The 24,761-nt window shown below is 52.8% G+C and overlaps 1 protein-coding gene across 1 annotated transcript; it reads right to left on the reverse strand.

Moving 5' to 3' along the window:
* Positions 1–662: 662 nt before the first annotated feature.
* LOC100272391 (uncharacterized) lies at positions 663–3,476 on the reverse strand. Its single transcript, NM_001146871.1, has 5 exons — positions 3,321–3,476; positions 2,140–2,890; positions 1,867–2,043; positions 1,693–1,784; positions 663–1,588 (listed from the first exon to the last, which is right to left on the reverse strand). The coding sequence occupies exons 2-5, from the start codon at positions 2,851–2,853 to the stop codon at positions 859–861; spliced, it is 1,713 nt and encodes a 570-aa protein (NP_001140343.1). The 5' UTR covers positions 2,854–2,890; positions 3,321–3,476; the 3' UTR covers positions 663–858.
* Between the last annotated feature and the right edge of the window lie 21,285 nt (positions 3,477–24,761).

Raw genomic sequence — 24,761 nt, forward strand, 5'->3', positions numbered from 1 at the left:
CGCCTGGCCGGGCCGGGGCGGGGCGGGGCGAAGGGCGCGCGCGCACGACATGCGCGTGAATGGTCCACCGAAATCCGGACCCTCGCCTTGCGGGGGCACGGCTACCTTTTGCCGTTTGATTTTTTAGTTTCTTGGCTGTTACGCTTATCCTAACCGATCGCTATAAAATCTCAACTGATTGCGAGATTTTCGTGGGCGGATAAGCACGGGGTCGCGGACTCGGCCCTATAAAAGGAGCCCGGCAGCCAGCCTCCATAATATCCCAGTTCGCTTTCGCCTCTCTTCATATCTGAGCCACCTTTTAGTTCCCTTCGTCCCGACCGCAGAGGTGCATCTGCGATCAGGAGAGCAGGTCTCCGGAACCCTTCGTCTTCTAGATCCTGCACCGGGAGAGGGCGAATAAGGTTTTTGGGAAGCGTCTTCACGCGACTGCTCGTGATCTGCTGACCTCGTCGACCCTGCTGATTTCGCTACTTCGACATCGTCGACCCTGCTGATTCCGGCGCGTGCCATCTATCAGTAAGTCTAATCAGTACGCATCATCTGATTTGGCTTGTTATTTCAGTTCTTCTGATTTTGTCATGATTATTTATATTCGGAATTTAAACTGGAATTTGTCTAATTATTCAACAGTAACTACGGTACAACACCTCCATTGTTCTGCTGCTGTAGTGCTGTTTAAGATTAGTGATAAGGGAACAGGTCATCCTACTTCAAGAACACTTGAAACAATCTGCTATGCCGTGACAAGAACAATGGAGGCAATCACTTTCTTATTCTACGGATTCTATCTGGGTACATTCTCACAAGAATCAGAGACAAACTAGCTTCTCACAAGAATCAGAGGGCAGCAGCGCATCAGGAGGGGTTTTTGGCCTTGATTCTGAGCTTCCGCGCAACGGCCGCAGCTCTTGGGTGGGCAGTCTTCCTGCCGCTGCTGTCGCCGCTGCTCTGCTCCATCTCCACCCAGTTGATCACCCGCAGCATCAACGACTGCGGGCAACAGCAGCTGCTTTGCTTCCGCCCGTCCCCCATGGAAGACGCCTTGCTCTTCTTCAGCCCGGTCTCCAGCGCGGCCTCCAAGAAGTCCATGAACCAGCTCCCTGCTTCGGCCTGTATCTTCTTAGCCAGCTTCAGCGAGGAGCCCAGAGCAGAGTGCGCAGTGGTGGTGGTGGCAGAGGAAGGACCAGAAGAAGATGATCTCTTCTCGTCGCCACCGTCTTCGCCGATCTTGTCCGTGGCGAGGCACTTCCTGCTGGCACTCGAGCTCCGGATGGCCTTGCCGCCTCCATCGTCCTGCTTCGGGTCCAACGTGCCGGGCGCGAACGACACTGACTTGGACACGCTCCCCAAGCCGATGCCTCTCCGACGCACCACCGTCCTGTTCTGTGCTATCTCCTGCAGGACCGGCGGCGCATCTTCGAGCTGCTGCTCGTCACTCGCCACGGCCGCGGCCATCGAGGTGGCCGCCTGGATCGCCTCAATGTCGGTGACGGCCTGCACGGCCTCTTGGTGAAAGCTGAGGAAGCTGTCAAAACAGGTGGCCGGCGCTTCCGGCCTCGCCGTCTTGCTCACTTCCGAGAACAACCTGTAACGATTGTTCAGCAGCAATTAGCGATATCGTGAGAACAAAATTTACTTATACACTCGCAATCAGTGCCAAAACGCTACTACGAGAAATCACACACATACTTGTAGATCCTAGCCACGTTGTCCGTGGCTGATGCGTTGCGCAGTGCCTCCAGGGCAACCTTCTGCGCCTGCTCTCTCTGCTCCATTGCGTCCTGAATGCAGGATACAGCAGACACGTTAGACAAAGAAGAGTCAAGATTGATGGTTTGCTGTTATTCCTAGATCCGATCGCACCTTCCCGAGTAGACTGAGCTTCCCCGGCACCGGCACGCGAGCAGCTGTCGCCGATCGCTTCTTGGTGGATGTGGCCGAGCTTCCGAGCTCATCATCAGAAGGAGGCGAGGAGGGCTCTTCCTCCTTGGCCACCCTCCTCGTCGCCCTCGAGGCTGTGCAGCTCACCGAGCTCTTCTCCTGCGCAAACACAAATTGGAAATCAACATTGATTTGTAAACAAAGGCGCGACTCGACTTGGCTCCCAATGCTTTTCAGTTGAGGCTGTGAGCGTACAGTGGGGAATGGGCTCTTGGGGATCCTAGGATGCTGCTGATCCCTGTCCGCGACAAAGCTCTTGCTCCTGGTCAGCCTGGGCAGCACGCTGCTGCTCTTCCTCAACGACGCAGAGCTCAGCGCCGGCGACGCCACGGCGGTCCGCTCCCTACCAGGCGTCGCCGCAGCCCCGCGCTCCCTGGCAGGCGTCGCGCCACCAGCGCGGTCCTTGACCGGAGTCGACAAGGCCGGCCGCTCCTTGACTGGCGTCATCCTCTCGGCGTCGAAGTTGAGCGTGGTAGGCTTGATGGCGGCATTCTGCTCGGGGCCCCAGGACCCCCTGCGCGGCGCGGCGGGCTTGGCCCTAGCTGCCGGGTCGGGCGTGCCGACGACGAGCGGGTGGCGGCCAGGGAGCGGCCTGGCGCCAACGATGACGGGGACGGGGGAGGCCGGGTCAAGGCGGTCCACGTGGACGAACTGGCCGAGGTGGAGCTTGTTGGAGAGCACGAGGTCTGCCTGCGCCAGCGGGAGCGTGGCGTAGATGGAGTGCGACGCATCGGAGACCTTGACGTAGAACTTGCCGTGCTTGGGGAAGAGGTCCTTCTCGTCCAGCTCCGCTGGCACGATGTCCGTCACCTGCAGGACCGCCGTCCGGTGCTCGCCCACGGGCTTGGCGGCGCCGCTCTTCATGCCGTCCAGGAGCTTCAGGAGGACGCCGGACGACAGCGTCGTCATGTTTACGCTTCGATTCGCAACCGGCAGGCAGTCACAACTAGTTCAGGCGATTAGTTCAGGGGCAGTCAGTCACAGCATATTCAAGCCCAGGCGATTCGCCAAAGAGACAATTTAGTAGTAAACATCTAGTTCAGGCGATCGAAGAAAGAATTCCTCTTGCAAACGCTGTTCTTGGCGAAATCGAACCCGGGGGTTTCTTCTCGCCACCGAATCCCAAAAAAAGAACAAGAAGATGAAACAGTAGCCAAACTAAACGGTATTATGCTGTAAAATCGGGACCAATTTTGCACGGAGAGAACTGAAATCGCATGAATTCGAGCCGAGGAAAGTTCTCAGGACGAAGCAATCGTTGACATCAAGAAGAACCGTACGCGGCAAGGCACGGGAGAGGACAAGCCCCAAGAATCGGATCGACCGATAGAACCAAGAAGCGATTGGAAAACCAGCGAGCTGAGATTGAGCTTTACCTGGGGCGTGGGCAAGGCAAGAAGGTGATGCTGCTCTCTGATGGAAAGCGATCGATCGATCTCGAGAAAAATCCCAGTCGCGAAAGGTGGGTGCGGTTAAGCTGGACGATACGAGGTTCGGTCTCGGGTTTAGCAGCTGGGGTGGGGTTGCGTTGCACTCGCACCAACGGTAACCTACGAGGAAGGGAGGAGCGCGAGGCGAGAAGAAAGAAGAGGAGGCGGGATGGGAAAGGGGGAAAAGAAGATCACGTGACATTTGGAACGTTGGCAAGCCCAACGGTCGACTGGGATAATGGAGGAGCGGTCCAGTAGAGGCGCAGTCGTCACCTATTGCTTTTGGCCAACGGAAAAACGGAACAGCTAGCATCTGCTTAAGTGTATGTTTGGAAGCACTCAAACTTAAAAAAAAACTGGTTTATAAAAATTAAGATGGTTTCAAATATACAAGTTTATGATCTAGTTTATAAAACTATATTCTTAGTTTTTTGAAAACCAAGAAGCTAGCCTCACATACCTAAAAACAGATTATAAAAATTGAGGTGGTTTCAAATAATATTAATGCTCTGTTTGATGTCGATATTAGAGGGCATGTAATTAAAATGAGTTGAATACCAAATCAGACATAGTATTGAAATGAGATGCAATTTCAATTCTGTTGTTGGATGCCAATGTATTGAAGTTTAGAATTGTCCCAATTCCACACAATACAGAGGTGTGACGCTATGTATTGGAGAGGGAGTTTCTAGTTATAGTCTAATACCGCGGAATTGACTCTCTGATTCCAAATCTTAATTCTATGTGCAGCCAAACAATAGAATTTAGGAAAGTTGATTCCAATTCTCAATTCTGTGCGCCAACATCTACATCCAAATGGGGTATAACCAGTTTTTTTACAAACCGGATTCTAGAAAGTGGAGATAGAAAGTAGATTCTTAAAATCTAGGTTGCTTCCAAACAGGGCCTAATACTGTCTCCAACAGATTACACATCATACCTCCTATCTTATTATATATTTCAAACTTTACTTATAGTACAATACAAAATAGTTTTTTTGCATGACTATATGCATGATTTGTTGAAGACAACATAATGGGCTCTAAACTTTACATTTACACGGTAAAATTTAAGGATCATGTCAATTTAAAATCAAACTCTATTTGTATTTAATTTTAAACTAAAATTAGTTAAAGACTCAAACAAATCATGAAGAAACATTTAGATTGTGATACATTACCACCCTTAGATGTAAGCTTGCCTAAATGTCCAGCCATCAGCACATCATCGATCCAAAACGGATGGTAGGGATTAGATGGGTATGGAATATATGTCTTTTTAGTTCGCTGCCTAACTTGTTACACTTTATATAATTTTATTATTTAACATTAGTTCTTTAATTTGATAGATTAACTTTAGGCAGGTTATAGTGCGGTTAGCTGAGAACCTGACATGCTCTATATCTATCAAAGAAAGTCTGCGCGATAAGTAATGGTCTTTCATACCTCGACTCAAATCTTCAATTGTGGTATCTTAAATGTCTGTTTGTTATAATCCAATGACTATAGTTTAGTCCTTATTAGGTTTGATTTCAAGGATTACAAGTGTTCAGAACTCATTAAATGATTTGTAAAAAAGACCAAAATACCCTTTATCATTATCTCGCCACTACCTTCTCCCGCGACAACAGAAATAAATGAGACAAGATGAAATTAATATGGTTTAGTCCCTTTTAGTTATCCATTGAGAGACTATGGACTAAAGCAGTTTAGTCCCTCTTTTAGTCCACTATTTAGCAATTTAGGGACTAACGAGAGTAAAATACAATAATTAATATTTAGTCCCCGAAACCAAATAGGCCCTAACTCGTGCACAAACTTGCATTGCACGCACATGTACACTTAGGTCATGTTTGGTTTCTTGGTCGTGAGACTAAACTTTAGTCCTTACGCTATTTAATTTTAAGGACTAAAAGTCATTAGCAATCATAAAGCACCTGAAAAAGACCATATTGTCCTTCAATCAATTTCCCTTCTCATGTTGTCTGCTGGTACTGGAACAATGCAGTAAAAGAGGGACAAGGACTGTAAAAGAAACATTTTAGTCCCTTTTAGTTATCCTTCGAGAAATTAGGGACTAAAATGGTTTAGTCCATGTGTTTGAAAATTTAGGAACTAAAAGCGACAAAAATATAGAGTGAAAGTCGCCTAGAGGGGGGGGTGAATAAGCAAATCTGGAATTTATAAAGTTTAAGCACAACTACAAGCCGGGGTTGGCGTTAGAAATATAAGCGAGTCCGAAAGCGAGGGTAAAAACAAATCTCAAGCAAATAAGAGAGGATGACACGGTGATTTGTTTTACCGAGGTTCGGTTCTTGCAAACCTACTCCTCGTTGAGGTGGTCACAAAGATCGGGTCTCTTTCAACCCTTTCCCTCTCTCAAACGGTCACTTAGACCGAGTGAGCTTTTTCCTTAATCAAATGGGTCACTTAGACCCTACAAAGACCACTACAAACTTAGTGTCTCTTGCTTTGATTACAAGTTACTTGAAGAATGAGAATGAGGAAGAAGAAAGCATGATTGCAAACACCAAGCGACAAGAGCGACAAATAACACATGGATCACTCTCTCTCTCTCAAGTCACTAATCACTAATGATCACTTGTCTCAATTGTGGAACTTGGAGAGATTGGAAGCTTTGATTGTGTCTTGGAATGGATTGCTAGCTCTTGTATTGAATGCTGAAGGTTGGAATGCTTGGGTGTCATAAATGGAGGTGGTTGAGGTTGTATTTATAGCCACCAACCACTTCCTAGCCGTTGTTCCAATTCTGCCGACCGCGGACGGTCCGCGCCCCTGGTCCGGACGGTCCTCCCCTGCAGATCAACGGCTTCGGGTTTTTCGGTTCCTCACCTACCGGACGGTCCGCGCCTGAGCCCGGACGGTCCGCGCGTGTACTCGGACGGTCCTTGCTTTCCCTCCGGACGGTCCTTAGTGTAGACATGGGTTTTTGCATTGGTCCGAGGGTCATTCTGGTGTCGCGGACGGTCCGCCGCAAGGGCCCGGACGATCCGCACTTAGTCTGTTTTTCCAAAAAGCTTCTCCTGTCCGGAATTGTTGGGGACCATAATTAGGGGTACCCCTAAGACTCTTAAACTCGGCTGGTAAACACCATCAGCACAAAGCTGCAAAGGCCTGATGGGCGCAACACAGGACAAAGCTCTGTCCGCTCAAGGGACACGATCTCGCCTCGCCCGAGCCCAGCCTCGGGCAGAAACAACAGACCCAGGCAGATTCACGCCTTGCCCGAGGGCCTCCTCAAGCAATGGGCGCACCTCCGACTCGCCTGAGGCCCAGCTCGGGCAGGCTTCACGGAGAAGCAACCTTGGCCAAGATCGCCTCGCCAGCCGACCGGATCGCAGGAGCATTCAATGCAAGGATCGCCTGACACCTTATCCTGACGCGCGCTCTTCAGTCGCCAGAGCCGAAGTGACCGCAGTCACTTCGCCCCTCCACTGGCTGACCTGACAGGAAAACAGCGCCGCCTGCGCTGCTCCGACTGTTGTGCCACCCGTCAGGGTGAGGCTGACAGCCGCCAAGTCCCGCCTCAAGCGCCATAGGAAGCTCCGCCTCGCCCGACCCCAGGGCTCGGACTCAACCTCGACCTCGGACGACGGACTCCGCCTCGCCCGACCCCAGAGCTCGGACTCAACCTCGACCTCGGACGACGGTCTCCGCCTCGCCCGACCCCAGGGCTCGGACTCAACCTCGACCTCGGACGACGGTCTCCGCCTCGCCCAACCCCAGGGCTCGGACTCAGCCTCGACCTCGGAGGAGCCTCCGCCTCGCCCGACCTTGGGCTCGGACCGACCACGCCGCAGGGGGGTACATCATTACCCTACCCCTAGCTAGCTCAGGCTACGGGGAACAAGACCGGCGTCCCATCTGGCTCGCCCCGGTAAACAAGTAATGATGGCACCCCGCGTGCTCCATGACGACGGTGGTTCTCAGCCCCCTACGGAAGCAAGGAGACGTCAGCAAGGACCCGACAGCTCCGACAGCTGTGCTCCTACAGGGCTCAAGCGCTCCTCCGACGGCCACGACATCACATGAACAGGGCGCCAAAACCTCTCCGACAGCCACGTCGGCATGAACATAGGACTCTGGCTTCCCTCTGCTAGACACGTTAGCACTTTGCTACACCCCCCATTGTACACCTGGGCCTTCTCCTTACATCTATAAAAGGAAGGTCCAGGGCCCTCGTATGAGAGGGTGGCCGCGCGGGAGGATGAGTAGGCTCTCTCTCTCTCTCCCCGCGAACGCTTGTAACCCCCTACTGTAAGCGCATCCTGAAAGGGAAATGTGCCCTTGGGCCATTTCTAAGTATTTTGGTGATTAAGTGTCCAACACAAGTGCTTAAGTGTTAAATTGTGCCAAGTACTAAAGAAGTGCAAATCAAGATTAAAGGTATGTTTCTAGACTTAGTACATTGTTTTGAAGACTAATGTATTGTGTCTAAGTGCTAGAAACAGGAGAAACAATTTTGGAGAAGTTGGTTGTGTACAGCCAAAAGGCTGCTCGGTCTGGGTGCACCGGACAGTGTCCGGTGCGCCAGGCTGGCGTCTGTCAACTGGCTGCTCTCGGGACTTCGACGGCGGTGTACGGCTATAATTCACCGGACTGTCCGGTGGTGCACCGGACTGTCCGGTGAGCCAACAGTCAGCCGGGCCAACGGTCGGCCGCGTAATCCGCGCGCGACGCGTGGCACAGCCAACGGTCAGAAGGGGGCATCGGACTATCCGGTGTGCACCGGACAGTGTCCGGTGCGCCAACAGCTCTAAATCTCCAACGGTCGGCTTCGCCAAAGAAGGAAAGAAATCCGCACCGGACAGTGTCCGGTGGTGCACCGGACTGTCCGGTGCGCCAGGCGACAGAAGGCAAGAATTGCCTTCCTGGAATGCTCTCAACGGCTCCTAGTTGCCTTGGGGCTATAAAAGGGACCCCTAGGCGCATGGAGGAGTACACCAAGCATTCTCTAAGCATTCCTAAGCACCAAGACTCGAATTCCGCGCATTCGATTCTTTGTGATAGCAACTAGAGCTCCATTTGAGTAGAGAACTCTTTGTGTTGTGTTGTGAGCTCGAGTTGTGACTTGTGTGCGTGTTTGTGCTCTGATTTTGTGTCTTGTGTTTGTTGCTCATCCCAGCCTTACTTCCGTGCTTCTTTGTGAACATCAAATTGTAAGGGCGAGAGGCTCCAAGTTGTGGAGATTCCTCGCAAGCGGGATATAGTAAACAAAGCAAAACATCGTGGTATTCAAGTGGGTCTTTGGACCGCTTGAGAGGGGTTGATTGCAACCCTCGTCCGTTGGGACGCCACAACGTGGAGTAGGCAAGTGTTGAACTTGGCCGAACCACGGGATAAACCATTGTGTCTATCTGTGATTGATCTTCTTGTGGTTATCGTGTCTTGCAAGAACTCCTCTCTAGCCACTTGGCTTTATTGTGCTAACTCCTAATCAAGTTTTGTGGCATTAAGTTTCAGTTTTTTACAGGATCACCTATTCACCCCCCCTCTAGGTGCTCTCAATTGGTATCAGAGCCGTTCTCTTCAAGAAAGGGAACAAGAGGGAAAAGAAGAAGGCTTACAAGAAGGCTAAGGGCGAGGCACACCTTGGAAAGGAGTGGGACTCGGATTGTTCGTCGTCTGACTCCGACAACGAAGGACTCGCCGCCACCGCCTTCAACAAGTCGGCCCTCTTCCCCAACGAGCATCACACCTGCCTCATGGCAAGGGAAAAGAAGGTAAGCACTCATAATACTAGTACTTACGCTTCCTCAAGTGATGAAGAATCTAGCGATGATGAAATAGACTATTCATGTTTATTCAAAGGCCTAGATAGAACTAAGGTTGATAAGATTAATGATTTAATTGATGCATTGAATGATAAGAATAGGTTATTAGAAAAGCAAGAGGATCTTTTGTATGAAGAACATGATAAGTTTGTAGAGGCACAAAAATCCCTTGCTTTAGAAATTAAACGCAATGAAATGCTTTCTTGTGAATTGTCTACATGCCATGACTCTATTTCTAGCTTAAAGAGCATAAATGATGATTTGAATGCTAAGTTAGAAACAACTAATAAATCAACATCTTGTGTAGAACATGTTGCAATTTGCAATAGGTGTAAAGATTTTAATGTTGATGCTTGTCGTGAACATCTAGTTTCAATTTCTAATTTGAATGATGAAGTGGCCAGTCTTAATGCCCAACTTAAGACTAGCAAGAGTGAATTTGACAAACTAAAATTTGCAAGGGATGCCTACACGATTGGTAGACACCCCTCAATTAAGGATGGTCTTGGCTTCAAGAGGGAAGTCAAAAACTTAACAAGCCATAAGGCTTCCATCTCCGCCAAGGAGAAAGGGAAGGCCCCTATGGCTAGTAGTGCTCAAAAGAACCATGCTTTCATGTATCATGATAGGAGACATTCTAGGAATGTTTATAGAAGTTATGATGCTTTTAATTCTCATGCCATGATTGCTTCTAGTTCTTCTATTATGCATGATAGAAATTTGGCTAGGAAAAATGCTATGCCTAGAAGAAATGTTGTTCATGTTCCTAGGAAAGTAAACTATGAATCTTCTACAGTTTTTCATACTTGCAATGCTTCCTTCACTATTTGTAGAAAGGATAAGAAGGTGATTGCTAGGAAGTTAGGGGCAAGATGCAAGGGAGATAAAACTTGCATTTGGGTCCCTAAGGTTATTGTTACTAACCTTGTAGGACCCAACAAGAGTTGGGTACCTAAGACCCAAGCCTAAATTTGCCTTGCAGGTTTATGCATCTGGGGGCTCAAGCTGGATTATCGACAGCGGATGCACAAACCACATGACGGGGGAAAAGAGGATGTTCTCTTCCTACGTCAAGAACAAGGATCCCCAAGATTCAATCATATTCGGTGATGGGAACCAAGGCAAGGTGAAAGGGTTAGGAAAAATTGCTATTTCATCCGAGCACTCTATTTCTAATGTGTTCTTAGTTGAGTCGCTTGGATATAACTTGTTGTATGTGAGTCAACTTTGTAATATGGGATATAACTGTTTATTCACAAATGTAGATGTGTCTGTCTTTAGAAGAAGTGATGGTTCATTAGCTTTTAAGGGTGTACTAGACGACAAACTTTATTTAGTTGATTTTGCAAAAGAGGAGGCCGGTCTAGATGCATGCTTAATTGCTAAGACTAGCATGGGCTGGCTGTGGCATCGCCGTTTAGCACATGTGGGGATGAAGAACCTTCACAAGCTTCTAAAGGGAGAACACGTGATAGGTCTAACTAATGTAACTTTCGAAAAAGATAGAACTTGTGCAGCTTGTCAAGCAGGTAAACAAGTGGGAAGCTCTCATCATGCCAAAAATGTGATGACAACATCAAGACCCCTGGAGTTACTTCATATGGACCTCTTCGGACCCGTCGCCTATCTAAGCATAGGAGGAAGTAAGTATGGTCTTGTTATAGTTGATGATTTTTCCCGCTTCACTTGGGTATTCTTTTTGCAGGATAAATCTGAAACCCAAGGGACCCTGAAGTGCTTCCTAAGGAGAGCCCAAAACGAGTTTGAGCTCAAAGTGAAGAAGATAAGAAGCGACAATGGGTCCGAGTTCAAGAACCTTCAAGTGGAGGAGTATCTTGAGGAGGAAGGAATCAAGCACGAGTTCTCCGCTCCCTATACACCACAACAAAATGGTGTGGTAGAGAGGAAGAACAGGATGCTACTAGACATGGTGAGGACGATGCTTGGTGAATTCAAGACGCCCGAACGATTTTGGACGGAAGCCGTGAGCACGGCTTGCCACGCCATAAACCGGGTCTACCTTCATCGCCTCCTCAAGAAGACTTCATATGAGCTTCTAACCGGTAACAAACCCAATGTGTCTTACTTTCGTGTATTTGGGAGCAAATGTTACATTCTAGTGAAGAAAGGTAGGAATTCTAAGTTTGCTCCCAAAGCTGTAGAAGGGTTTTTGTTAGGTTATGACTCAAATACAAAGGCGTATAGGGTCTTCAACAAATCATCGGGTTTGGTTGAAGTCTCTAGCAACGTTGTATTTGATGAGACTAATGGCTCTCCAAGAGAGCAAGTTGTTGATCTTGATGATGTAGATGAAAAAGACGTTCCAACGGCTGCAATGCGCACCACGGCGATTGGAGATGTGAGGCCACTGGAACAAAAGGAGCAAGATCAACCTTCTTCCTCAACAACGGTGCATTCCCCAACTCAAGAAGATGAACAGGTTCATCAAGAGGAGGCGTGTGATCAAGGGGGAGCACAAGATGATCATTTAATGGAGGAAGAAGCACAACCGACACCTCCAACCCAAGTTCGAGCGACGATTCAAAGGAATCATCCCGTCGACCAAATATTGGGTGACATAAGCAAGGGAGTAACTACTCGTTCTAGATTAGTTAATTTTTGTGAGCATTACTTCTTTGTCTCTTCTATTGAGCCTTTCAAGGTAGAAGAGGCCTTGCTAGATCCGGACTAGGTGTTGGCCATGCAAGAGGAGCTCAACAACTTCAAGAGAAATAAAGTTTGGACACTAGTGCCTCATCCCAAGCAAAACGTTGTGGGAACCAAGTGGGTGTTCCACAACAAACAAGACGAGCACGGGGTGGTGACAAGGAACAAGGCACGACTTGTGGCAAAAGGTTATGCCCAAGTCGCAGGTTTGGACTTTGAGGAGACTTTTGCTCCTGTGGCTAGGCTAGAGTCAATTCGCATATTGTTAGCCTATGCTACTCACCATTCTTTCAGGCTATTCCAAATGGATGTGAAGAGCGCTTTCCTCAATGGGCCAATCAAGGAGGAGGTGTACGTGGAGCAACCCCCTGGCTTTGAGGATGAACGGTACCCCGACCACGTGTGTAAGCTCTCTAAGGCGCTCTATGGACTTAAGCAAGCCCCAAGAGCATGGTATGAATGCCTTAGAGACTTTTTAATTGCTAATGCTCTCAAGGTTGGGAAAGCCGATCCAACTCTTTTTACTAAGACTTGTGATGGTGATCTTTTTGTGTGCCCAATTTATGTCGATGACATAATATTTGGTTCTACTAACCAAAAGTCTTGTGAAGAGTTTAGCAGGGTGATGACTCAAAAGTTTGAGATGTCGATGATGGGCGAGTTAAGCTATTTCCTTGGGTTCCAAGTGAAGCAACTCAAGGATGGCACCTTCATCTCCCAAACGAAGTACACGCAAGACTTGATCAAGCGATTTGGGATGAAGGACGCCAAGCCCGCAAAGACTCCAATGGGAACCGACGGACACACCGACCTCAACAAAGGAGGTAAGTCCGTTGATCAAAAGGCATACCGGTCTATGATAGGGTCCTTACTTTATTTATGTGCTAGTAGACCGGATATTATGCTTAGCGTATGCATGTGTGCTAGATTTCAATCCGATCCAAGGGAGTGTCACTTAGTGGCCGTGAAGCGAATTCTTAGATATTTAGTCGCTACGCCTTGCTTCGGGATCTGGTATCCAAAGGGGTCTACCTTTGACTTAATTGGATATTCAGACTCCGACTATGCTGGATGTAAGGTCGATAGGAAGAGTACATCGGGGACGTGCCATTTCTTAGGAAGGTCCCTGGTGTCGTGGAGTTCTAAGAAACAAACTTCTGTTGCCCTATCCACCGCTGAGGCTGAGTATGTTGCCACAGGACAGTGTTGCGCGCAACTACTTTGGATGAGGCAAACCCTTAGGGACTTTGGCTACAATCTGAGCAAAGTCCCACTCCTATGTGATAATGAGAGTGCTATCTGCATGGCGGATAATCCTGTTGAACACAGCCACACAAAGCACATTAACATCCGGCATCACTTTTTGAGAGACCACCAACAAAAGGGAGATATCGAAGTGTTTCATGTTAGCACCGAGAACCAGCTAGCCGATATCTTTACCAAGCCTTAGATGAGTCGACCTTTTGCAAGCTGCGTAGTGAGCTAAATGTCTTAGATTCGCGGAACCTGGATTGATTTATAGCATACATGTGTTTTATGCCTTGATCATGTTCCTTAATGCATTTTATTGTTTATTTATGGTGCTCAAGTTGTACAAGCACTCCCCGGACCTCACAAGTCCATTTGCAAGTGATGCACATATTTAGGGGGAGATGTGCTACAACTTGACCTTTGAGGCTAACTGTGTGCTTGAGTTTGCTTAATTTAGTCTCAAAGGAGGTTTGAAAGGGAAAAGGTGGACTTGGACCATGCAAGACTTCCACTGCACTCCGATGAAAGAGTAACTGATTCCAAGTTCATCTTTGCACTCTTATTGCCTTTTTACTCTTAGTTGAAGATTTTGGTGAGGCAATGGGGTTAAAGGGCCAAGATTGATCCCGTTTTGGTGCTTGATGCCAAAGGGGGAGAAAATAAGGCCAAAGCAACAAATGGATCAGCCACCACTTGAGAATTTTGAAAATAATAGAATAGAGCTTTTGGTCTGTCAAAAATCTCTTATTGTCTCTTTTGTCAAAGGTTGGCCTCTTGTGGGGAGAATGGTTGATTATGGGAAAAAGGGGGAGTTTTTGAAATCTTTGATCAATTTCTCTTGGAATACCTTTCTCTATGTCTCAACAAGTGTGTTTGACTTAGAGATAAGAAATTGAGTTTGATTTGCAAAAACAAACCAAGTGGTGGCAAAGAATGATCCAAATATGCCAAATTTGAATCAAAACAAATTTGAGTTTTCATTTGCATTGATGTTGCACTTCTTTTAGTTGTTTTTTATTGTGTTGGCATAAATCACCAAAAAGGGGGAGATTGAAAGGGAAATGTGCCCTTAGGCCATTTCTAAGTATTTTGGTGATTAAGTGTCCAACACAAGTGCTTAAGTGTTAAATTGTGCCAAGGACTCAAGAAGTGCAAATCAAGATTAAAGGTATGTTTCTAGACTTAGTACATTGTTTTGAAGACTAATGTATTGTGTCTAAGTGCTAGAAACAGGAGAAACAATTTTGGAGAAGTTGGCTGTGTACAGCCAAAAGGCTGCTCGGTCTGGGTGCACCGGACTGTCCGGTGGTGCACCGGACAGTGTCCGGTGCGCCAGGCTGGCGTCTGTCAACTGGCTGCTCTCGGGACTTCGACGGCGGTGTACGGCTATAATTCACCGGACTGTCCGGTGGTGCACCGGACTGTCCGGTGAGCCAACAGTCAGCCGGGCCAACGGTCGGCCGCGTAATCCGCGCGCGACGCGTGGCACAGCCAACGGTCAGAAGGGGGCATCGGACTGTCCGGTGTGCACCGGACAGTGTCCGGTGCGCCAACGGCTCTAAATCTCCAACGGTCGGCTTCGCCAAAGAAGGAAAGAAATCCGCACCGGACAGTGTCCGGTGGTGCACCGGACTGTCCGGTGCGCCAGGCGACAGAAGGCAAGAATTGCTTTCCTGGAATGCTCTCAACGGCTCCTAGTTGCCTTGGGGCTATAAAAGGGACCCCTAGGAGCATGGAGGAGTACACCAAGCATTCTCTAAGCATTCCTAAGCACCAAGACTCCAATTCCGCGCATTCGATTCTTTGTGATAGCAACTAGAGCTCCATTTGAGTAGAGAACTCTTTGTGTTGTGTTGTGAGCTCGAGTTGTGACTTGTGTGCGTGTTTGTGCTCTGATTTTGTGTCTTGTGTGCATTGCTCATCCCAGCCTTACTTCCGTGCTTCTTTGTGAACATCAAATTGTAAGGGCGAGAGGCTCCAAGTTGTGGAGATTCCTCGCAAGCGGGATATAGTAAACAAAGCAAAACACCGTGATATTCAAGTGGGTCTTTGGACCGCTTGAGAGGGGTTGATTGCAACCCTCGTCCGTTGGGACGCCACAACGTGGAGTAGGCAAGTGTTGAACTTGGCCGAACCACGGGATAAACCACTGTGTCTATCTGTGATTGATCTTCTTGTGGTTATCGTGTCTTGCAAGAACTCCTCTCTAGCCACTTGGCTTTATTGTGCTAACTCCTAATCAAGTTTTGTGGCATTAAGTTTCAGTTTTTTACAGGATCACCTATTCACCCCCCCTCTAGGTGCTCTCACATCCGCCCTGGGCGCAGGACAACACGAGGCCGCGATTCCCCTTATCGTTCCCCCTTGTGCTCCGTCTCGCGCCAACCCATCTGGGCTAGGACACGCAGCGACAATTTACTCGTCGGTCCAGGGACCCCACGGGGTCGAAACGCCAACAGTTGGCGCGCCAGGTAGGGCCTGCTGCGTGTTGACGAACAGCTTCCCGTCAAGCTCCAGATGGGTAGTCTCCATCAACCTCTCCAACTTGGGACGCTGCTCCGTTTCGGGAGTCTTGAGTTCATGTCCCTCGACAGCAGCTACGACATGATACTCCTTCCTCCGCCGTGCGACAACGACAATGGCGACCGTCAGCCCGCCCGCCGGCGGCGGAATCGACGACGTCTTCCCCGCGTGACGGAAGAACAGCATCCGGGTCTGTCCCGTCACCTTCCCCGCCAACAGAGGAGGAGGCGGGGCAACCATGGCCAAGCAGGAGGCGGCACCTCGTCGGCTGTTGAGCGAGTCGACGGCACCCCAGCGGGGGACACGTCGGGCGTTGACCTCGCGTCTGAGACGAAGACGAGCGTCGTCTCCCCGCAACACGCCAACCCCAAGCAGACGGATGACGCCAGCACGCTCGCGAAGGACTTGCTAGGCATTAGCCTCGTGCCTAAGATAACAGTGCAGTCCGTCCCCGACGCGACTCCATCACCATCCGTCGATCAAGAGGTACCGTCCGTTTTTCATCCTGTGCCTTTTAGATTCAGCTTCGACCCACCAAGCGACCTCGCTTCGGTGGATGCTTTCATAAAGGCATATCCGAACCTTCTGGGGTATCATATGTGGTCAACCTGGGACCGACTGATGGTCGTCTCGACCTACGGGCCCCCGGGTTCTGAGGAAGATGACGAGCCCGACTATGGTTGGGATTTCTCCGGGCTCGGTAACCCCAGTGCCATGCGGGACTTCATGACCGCATGTGACTACTGCCTCTCCGATTGCTCCGATGGTAGCCACAGCCTCGGCGACAAGGACTGTGGCCCAAGTCGCGAATGTTTCCACGTCGATCAAGGGGGTCTCGACGAAGGCAACCACCTTGGTATGCCGGAGGACGGCGATCCCCCTAGGCCTGCGCCTCGCGTTGACATCCTTCGGGAGCTAGCTGTGGTCCCAGTCCCTGCGGGAGGTTAGGACGCACAGCTCGAGCAAATCCGCGAGATGCAGGCCAGGCTCGACGAGGAAGCAGGACAACTTGTGCCGCTCCGGCAGAACATCGGGCAGGAGTGGGTAGGCCGAACTCCGGTCGGAGAAGCGCGTCATCTGGCCTAGGACGTCCAACACCGCATCGCCGACGATGCCAGGGCAAGGCTGCCCCCAGCTTCCAGTGGGGTCGGCCAGAACCTGGCTGCAGCAGCAATACTACTCCGAGCGATGCCGGAACCACCACCACCAAGGGGCGGCGTATCCAGAGAGAGCTCAAGAATCTCCTGGAGGATGCCGCGGTCCGACGGGCCGAAAGCTCTGCCTCCCGAAGGCAAGGGTACCCCACGGAGCATCGCGTCGCGACTTCCCGATTCATGCGGGAGGCCTCGGTCCACACCGGGCGCACGCGGGACACAGCGCCTGCGGCCCTGGGACACCTCGGCAACGAGCACCACCGTCGCGACCGTCGAGCCCACCTCGACGATAAGGTGCGCCGAGGCTACCGCCCCAGGCGTGGGGGATGCTACGACAGCGGGGAGGATCGGAGCCCCTCGCCCGAACCACCCGGTCTGCAAGCTTTCAGCCGGGCCATACGACGGGCGTCGTTCCCGACCCGGTTCCGAACCCCGACTACCATCACCAAGTACTCGGGGGAGACAAGGCTGGAACTGTGGCTAGCGGACTACCGGCTGGCCTGTCAGCTGGTTGGAACGGACGATGACAACCTCATCATCCGCAACCTCCCCCTGTTCCTCTCCGACGCCGCCCGAGCCTAGCTGGAGCATCTGCCTCCTGCGCAGATCTCCAACTGGGACGACCTGGTCAAAGCCTTCGCCGGCAACTTCCAGGGCACATATGTGTGCCTTGGGAACTTCCAGCAGCCGGGAGAATCCCTGCGGGACTACATCCGACGATTTTCGAAGCAGCGCACCGAGCTACCCAACATCACTGACTCAGATGTCATCGGCGCGTTCCTCGCCGGTACCACTTGTCGCGACCTGGTGAGCAAGCTGGGCCGCAAGACTCCCACTAGGGCGAGCGAGCTGATGGACATCGCCACCAAGTTCGCCTCTGGTCAGGAGGCGGTCGAGGCCATCTTCCGGAAGGACAAGCAGCCACAGGGGCGCCAGCTGGAAGACGTCCCCGAGGCGTCCGCTCAGCACGGCACCAAGAAGAAGGGCAAGAAGAAGTCGCAAGCGAAACGCGACGCCGCCGACGCAGACCTTATCGCCGCCGCCGAGCACAGGAACCCTCGGAAGCCTCCTGGAGGCGCCAACCTGTTCGACAAGATGCTCAAGGAGCCGTGCCCCTATCATCAGGGTCCCGTCAAGCACACCCTTGAGGAGTGTGTCATGCTTCGGCGCTACTTCCACAAGGCCGGGCCACCGGCGGAAGGTGGCAGAGCCCACGACAACGACAAGAAGGAGGGCCACAAGGCAGAAGAGTTCCCCGAGGTCCATGACTGCTTCATGATCTACGGTGGGCAGGTGGCGAACGCCTCGACTCGGCACCGCAAGCAAGAGCGCCGGGAGGTCTGCTCGGTGAAGGTGGCGGTGCCAGTCTACCTAGACTGGTCCGACAAGCCCATCACCTTCGACCAAGGCGACCACCCCCGACCGCGTGCCGAGCCCGGGAAAGTACCCGCTCGTTGTCGATCCCATCATCGGCAACGTCAGGCTTACCAAGGTCCTCATGGACGGAGGCAGAAGCCTCAACATCATCTACGCTGAGACCCTCGGGCTCTTGCAGATCAATTTGTCCACAATCCGGGTCGGTGCGGCGCCCTTTCACGGGATCATCCCCGGGAAGCGCGTCCAGTCCCTTGGACAACTTGATCTGCCCGTCTACTTCGGGACTCCCTCCAACTTCCGAAAGGAAACCCTCACGTTCGAGGTGGTCGGGTTCCAAGGAACCTACCACGCAGTGCTAGGGAGACCATGCTATGCCAAGTTCATGGCCATCCCCAACTACACCTACCTCAAGCTCAAGATGTCGGGCCCCAACGGGGTCATCACCGTTGGCTCCACGTACCGACACGCGTACGAATGTGACATGGAGTGTGTGGAGTACGCCGAGGCCCTCGCCGAATCCGAGGCCCTCATCGCCGACCTGGAGAGCCTCTCCAAGGGGGTGCCAGATGCGAAGCGCCACGCCGGCAACTTCGAGCCAGCTGAGACGGTTAAGTCCGTCCCTCTCGACCCCAGCAACAACGCCTCCAAGCAAGTCCGGATCGGCTCCGAGCTCGACCCCAAATAGGAAGCAGTGCTCGTCGACTTTCTTCGCGCCAACGCCGAGGTTTTTGCGTGGAGTCCCTCGGACATGCCTGCCATACCGAGGGATGTCGCCGAGCACTCGCTGGATATCCGAGCTGGAGCCCGACCCGTGAAGCAGCCTCTGCACCGATTCGACGAAGAAAAGCGCAGAGCCATAGGCGAGGAGATCCACAAGCTGATGGCTGCAGGGTTCATCAAGGAGGTATTCCATCCCGAATGGTTAGCCAACCCTGTGCTTGTGAAAAAGAAGGGTGGGAAATGGCGGATGTGTGTAGACTACACTGGTCTAAACAAAGCATGTCCGAAGGTTCCCTACCCTCTGCCTCGCATCGATCAAATCGTGGATTCCACTGCTGGGTGCGAAACCCTGTCATTCCTTGATGCCTACTCAGGGTATCACCAAATCAGGATGAAAGAGTCCGACCAGCTCGCGACTTCTTTCATCACACCCTTTGGCATGTACTGCTATGTCACTATGTCGTTCGGTTTAAGGAATGCAGGCGCGACATACCAAAGGTGCATGAACCACGTGTTCGGACAGCACATTGGCCGAACGGTCGAGGCTTACGTCAATGACATCGTAGTCAAGACGAGGAAAGCCTCCGACCTCCTCTCCGACCTTGAAACGACATTCAAGTGTCTCAAGGCGAAAGGCGTAAAACTCAATCCCGAGAAGTGTGTCTTCGGAGTCCCGCGAGGCATGCTCCTGGGGTTCATCGTCTCCGAGCGGGGCATCGAGGCCAACCCAGAGAAAATCGCGGCCATGACCAACATGGGCCCCATCAAGGACTTGAAAGGAGTACAAAGGGTCATGGGATGCTTTGCGGCTCTGAGCCGTTTCATCTCGCGCCTCGGGGAAAGAGGCCTACCTCTGTACCGCCTCTTAAGGAAGGCCGAGCGCTTCACTTGGACCCCCGAGGCCGAGGAAGCCCTCGGGAACTTAAAGGCGCTCCTTTCAAGCGCGCCCATCTTGGTGCCCCCGCTGCCGGAGAAGGTCTCTTGATCTATGTAGCCGCAACCACTCAGGTGGTCAGCGCCGCGATCGTAGTTGAGAGACGAGAAGAAGGGCATGCATTGCTCGTCCAGAGGCCGGTCTACTTCATCAGTGAGGTACTGTCCGAGACCAAAATCCGCTACCCGCAAATTCAGAAGCTACTGTACGCGGTAATTCTGACGCGGCGGAAGTTGCGACACTACTTCGAGTCTCATCCGGTGACTGTGGTGTCATCCTTCCCCCTGGGGGAGATCATCCAGTGCCGAGAGGCCTCGGGTAGGATTGCAAAGTGGGCGGTGGAGATCATGGGCGAGACAATCTCGTTCGCCCCTCGGAAGGCCATCAAGTCCCAAGTCCTGGCGGACTTTGTGGCTAAATGGGTCGACACCCAGCTTCCAGCAGCTCCGATCCAACCGGAACTCTGGACCATGTTTTTCGACGGGTCGTTGATGAAAACAGGAGCGGGCGCGGGCCTGCTCTTCATCTCACCCCTCGAGAAGCACCTCTGCTACGTGTTGTGACTCCATTTCCTGGCGTCCGACAACGTGGCCGAGAACGAGGCTCTGGTTAACGGGTTGCACATCGCCATCGAGCTAGGGGTCCGGCACCTCGACGCTCGGGGCGACTCGCAGCTTGTCATCGACCAAGTCATGAACAACTCCCATTGCCGCGACCCAAAGATGGAAGCCTACTGCGACGAGGTTCGGCGCCTGGAAGACAAGTTCTACGGGCTCGAGCTCAACCACATCGCCCGACAGTACAACGAGACTGCGGATGAGCTGGCTAAAATAGCCTCGGGGCGGACAATGGCCCCCCCGGACGTCTTCTCCCGAGACCTACATCAACCCTCCGTCAAGACCGACGACACGCCCGAGCCCGAGAAGGCCTCGGCTCTACCCGAGGCACCCTCGGCTCAGCCCGAGGCACCCTCGGCCGCCGAGGGTGAGGCACTGCGCGTCGAGGAAGAACGGAATGGGGTCCTTCCTAATCGAAACTGGCAGACCCCGTACCTGCAGTATCTCCACCAAGGAGAGCTACCCCTCAACAGAACCGAGGCTCGGCGATTGGCGCGGCGCGCCAGGTCATTCGTCTTGCTGGGTGACGGAAAGGAGCTCTACCACCGCAGCCCCTCAGGCATCCTCCAGCGATGCATATACATCGCCGAAGGTTAGGAGTTATTACAAGAAATACACTCGGGGGCTTGCGGTCACCACGCAGCGCCTCGAGCCCTTGTTGGAAACGCCTTCCGACAAGGTTTCTACTGGCCAACCGCGGTGGCCGACGCCACTAGGATTGTACGCACCTACCAAGGGTGTCAATTCTATGCAAAGCAGACCCACCTGCCCGCTCAGGCTCTGCAAACTATACCCATCACCAGGTCGATTGCTGTGTGGGGTCTGGACCTCGTCGGTCCCTTGCAGAAGGCACCCGGGGGCTTCACGCACCTGCTGGTCGCTATCGACAAATTCTCCAAGTGGATTGAGGTCCGACCCCTAAACAGCATCAGGTCCGAACAGGCGGTGGCGTTCTTCACCAACATCATCCATCGCTTAGGAGTCCCAAACTCCATCATCACCGACAACGGCACCCAGTTCACCGGCAGGAAGTTCCTGGACTTCTGCGAGGACCACCACATCCGGGTGGACTGGGCCGCCGTAGCTCACCCCATGACGAATGGGCAGGTAGAGCGTGCCAATGGCATGATTCTACAGTGACTCAAGCCGAGGATCTACAACGACCTCAACAAGTTCGGCAGGCGATGGATGAAGGAACTCCCCTCGGTGGTCTAGAGTCTGAGGACGACGCCAAGCCGAGCCACGGGCTTCACGCCGTTTTTTCGAGTCTATGAGGCCGAGGCTATCTTGCCCACAGACTTAGAATACGGCTCCCCGAAGACGAGGACATACGACGCCCGAAGCAACCAGACCAACCGAGAAGACTCATTGGACCAGCTGGAAGAGGCTCGGGACATGGCCTTACTACACTCGGCACGGTATCAGCAGTCCCTGCGACGCTACCACGCCCAAGGGGTTCGGTCCCGAGACCTCCAGGTGGGCGACTTGGTGCTTCGGCTACGACAAGACGCCTGAGGGCGCCACAAGCTCACACCTCCCTGGAAAGGGTCGTTCATCATCGCCAAGATTTTGAAGCCCGAAACATACAAGTTGGCCAACAGTCAAGGCGAGGTCTACAGCAACGCTTGGAACATCCGACAGCTATGTCGCTTCTACCCTTAAGATGTTTTCAAGTCGTTCATATACCTCGTTTACATACACAAATAAAGCCTAACCATCAAGGAAGGGTCAGCCTTGCCTCGGCAAAGCCCGACCCTCCCTCGGGGGCTAGAAGGGGGGAACCCCCTCTGCGTCAAAATTTTCCTCGGAAAAAGTCTTTCTGCCAGAACATCTTTCGTGCTTTTCGACTACTTCGATAGTGGGATCCTGAAAACGATGGAGTACACTTAAGCGGCAAGGCCGACCGAGCCGGGGGACTCCTACGCCTCCGGGATACGGATACCTCACTCATCACCTTCAGCGATAAGTAACTCACGCTCGGATAAGCGATTCCGCTGGCCGAACAAGTCTTAACGCTCGAAAGCTTTTCTGCCAAAACGATTTTTCGTGCCTTCTCGACTATATCGATAACAGAATCCTACGGACGAGTAAGAGTACACGTAAGCGGCAAGGCCGACCGAGCCGAGGGACTCCTACGCCTCCGGGATAAGGATACCTCACTCATCACCTTCCGTGAAAAGTAACTCTCGCTCGGATAAACGATTCTGCTACCGACGAACAAGTCCTGATACTCGAAACAAGGGGAAAAGAAACACAGCTTTACAACACGACGACGGTATGTTTGGGCCTCGGCGGCCGCAAAAAAAAACATACGCATACTACAGACAAACTGATCCTGCAGGTTCAGACATCAATAGGGGGGGCAGCAGCACCCTCGGCGTCGACTCCACCTTCGGCGGAATCCGACCCGGCCTCAGACGTCGACACGGTCGGAGGATCTCCCCCTCGAAGGAAGACATCAGCACCGCGCCTGGGCCATCGCCGCCAGGGTCTCCTCCAGAAACCCGGCCCAAGCAGACGGCTTGATCAGCCGCCCCGTAGCCTCAGCCAGCTGTCCCCCGAGGACATCAGCCAGGCTCATGGCCTCGGCAACCCGACTCCGGCGTTGGTCCCGCCAGTGGACGACTCGACCAGGTTCCAGCCGCCGCTGCTACACCTCCTCGGCCTGGGAAGTCACCTGCTCCTGGGTCGACGAAGTTTTCTTTTCAAGCCGACTCCGCCTCTGTCCATGCTGACACCGCTGCCTCCGGCTCCGGCTCATCGCAGAGCAGCCGAGGTTTTCCCTAACCTAAACAAGAGAGGCCTCGGGTGGCAAGGCCGACCGAGCCAAGGGACTCCTACGCCTCCGGGATACGGATACCTCACTCATCACCTTCCGCACGGGGCAACTTGCACTTGGTTAAGCGGTCCAGCTAGCCGACAGGCGAGTCCTGCTGCTCGAAATGAGGAAGAAACACGGTATTGCGCTCAAATACCTCAATGTTTAGGCCCAGACAGCCACAATGAACAAACACCGGCACTCAAGGTGCCATTACAAATGGAACTCTGGTTCCACTCCCGCGGGTATGAACAACCTCCACATCGGAGAGCCTGCGGGACGACAAACTCTGGGTGACTCACCAGCGACCTCTGCAGCAGCAGCGATGGTCCCAGGATGAACGCTACCGCTGGAAGGCTCTCGTTCGCGTCCCCACTCGAGGGACGAGAACCAGACATTAAAGCCAAAGAGCCGGAGGTCGGTCCGCGGGTGGCGCTGACGGTCTCGTCGGCGGAGAAGCTTTCTCTAGCTGCCACCACCTCAGCACCGGCGACGGCATCCACCTGCCCACCAACACCGCACCAGCGGGCGCCAGCCACCCCAAAGCGCACCGGCAGGTCCTCACTCCCGTTCTCGCCACGAAAACGAGAATGGGACCGTCCCAGAACACGAGTACCACCCTCGCGGCGTACGACGTGTTGTGAGACCCCCCGGTGCGGCTGGCCACCGTCGCCCGGACAAAGAACGGAATGCTGCACCCTGGACTGGGCAGCAGCAGTTTGCCTTCCCCAGCACAGCTGGAGGGCGCCTCCTCAGCAGAGCTGGAGGATGGTTTCCACCCCCAGAAGCCGGAGGAAGAAGCGAGATGCCAGCCCACGCGAAGGCAGGCCCCGGCTCGCCTCGCCCTCCTCCCCAGCAAGGATGATGAAGATCCTTGAAGCTGAGGGCGGGGCAGAGGTCGCAGCCCCGCTTGCTTCTCCCCACTATCAAACTGGTGGTCACCGTCTTGGGTGACCATCGACGAGGGGATGCAGTCGGGCTGCCTGATGAAAATCCTTGAAGCCGAGCGATGGCTGAAAGGTACCAACTTCCGTGAAGTTGCGCTCCTCCAACAACAGCAAGACGAAAGCAACGCGGGCGCTCCCCATCCGGGGGCTCGGAAGGTGGAAGGACGCGATGCATGAGGGGAGCGCGAAGGCATGGCTGCCATCCAAGGAGGTCGATCCCCTTTTAAAGGCGACTCTCCCCACTTGCGTCCTCAGGCGTCACGGACTAAGTCTTCACCAACACGCTCCAAGGTCCTCCCCCTACGACACGTGGGTTGGGTCCCACACGTCATGCGAGCTGGCCCAGGACAGAAGAAGCCAAACCGCCGCGCGCGAAGCGCGTAACTGCCCAGCGGTTACAAGCGCTCCTCCATCTTCGCCTAAACCAGCGGGCGAAAGGGCGAACCGCCATGCAGGCGGCATGCAACTGCACCAAGGGGATGCACCCTTTCGACTTCGACGCATCCAGCATGGAGGCCCAGGCCCACACGTCATGTAACCGGCGCGCCGGTTACTACGTGCGAGAAATTGCACCGCCACTTGCGC

This window comes from Zea mays, chromosome 3, assembly GCF_902167145.1.
Source record: "Zea mays cultivar B73 chromosome 3, Zm-B73-REFERENCE-NAM-5.0, whole genome shotgun sequence".
NCBI classification, from domain to species: domain Eukaryota; kingdom Viridiplantae; phylum Streptophyta; class Magnoliopsida; order Poales; family Poaceae; genus Zea; species Zea mays.

What these genes read in the sequence shown, in the direction of transcription:
- LOC100272391 (NM_001146871.1), bottom strand. Translation starts at nt 2,853, where the DNA reads ATGACGACGCTGTCGTCCGGCGTCCTCCTGAAGCTCCTGGACGGCATG. An exon ending in AGCTCAGTCTACTCGGGAAG is followed by an intron (nt 1,785 to 1,866) that starts GTGCGATCGGAT and finishes TCCTGCATTCAG; the next exon opens with GACGCAATGGAGCAGAGAGA. An exon ending in AACGTGGCTAGGATCTACAA is followed by an intron (nt 1,589 to 1,692) that starts GTATGTGTGTGA and finishes CAATCGTTACAG; the next exon opens with GTTGTTCTCGGAAGTGAGCA.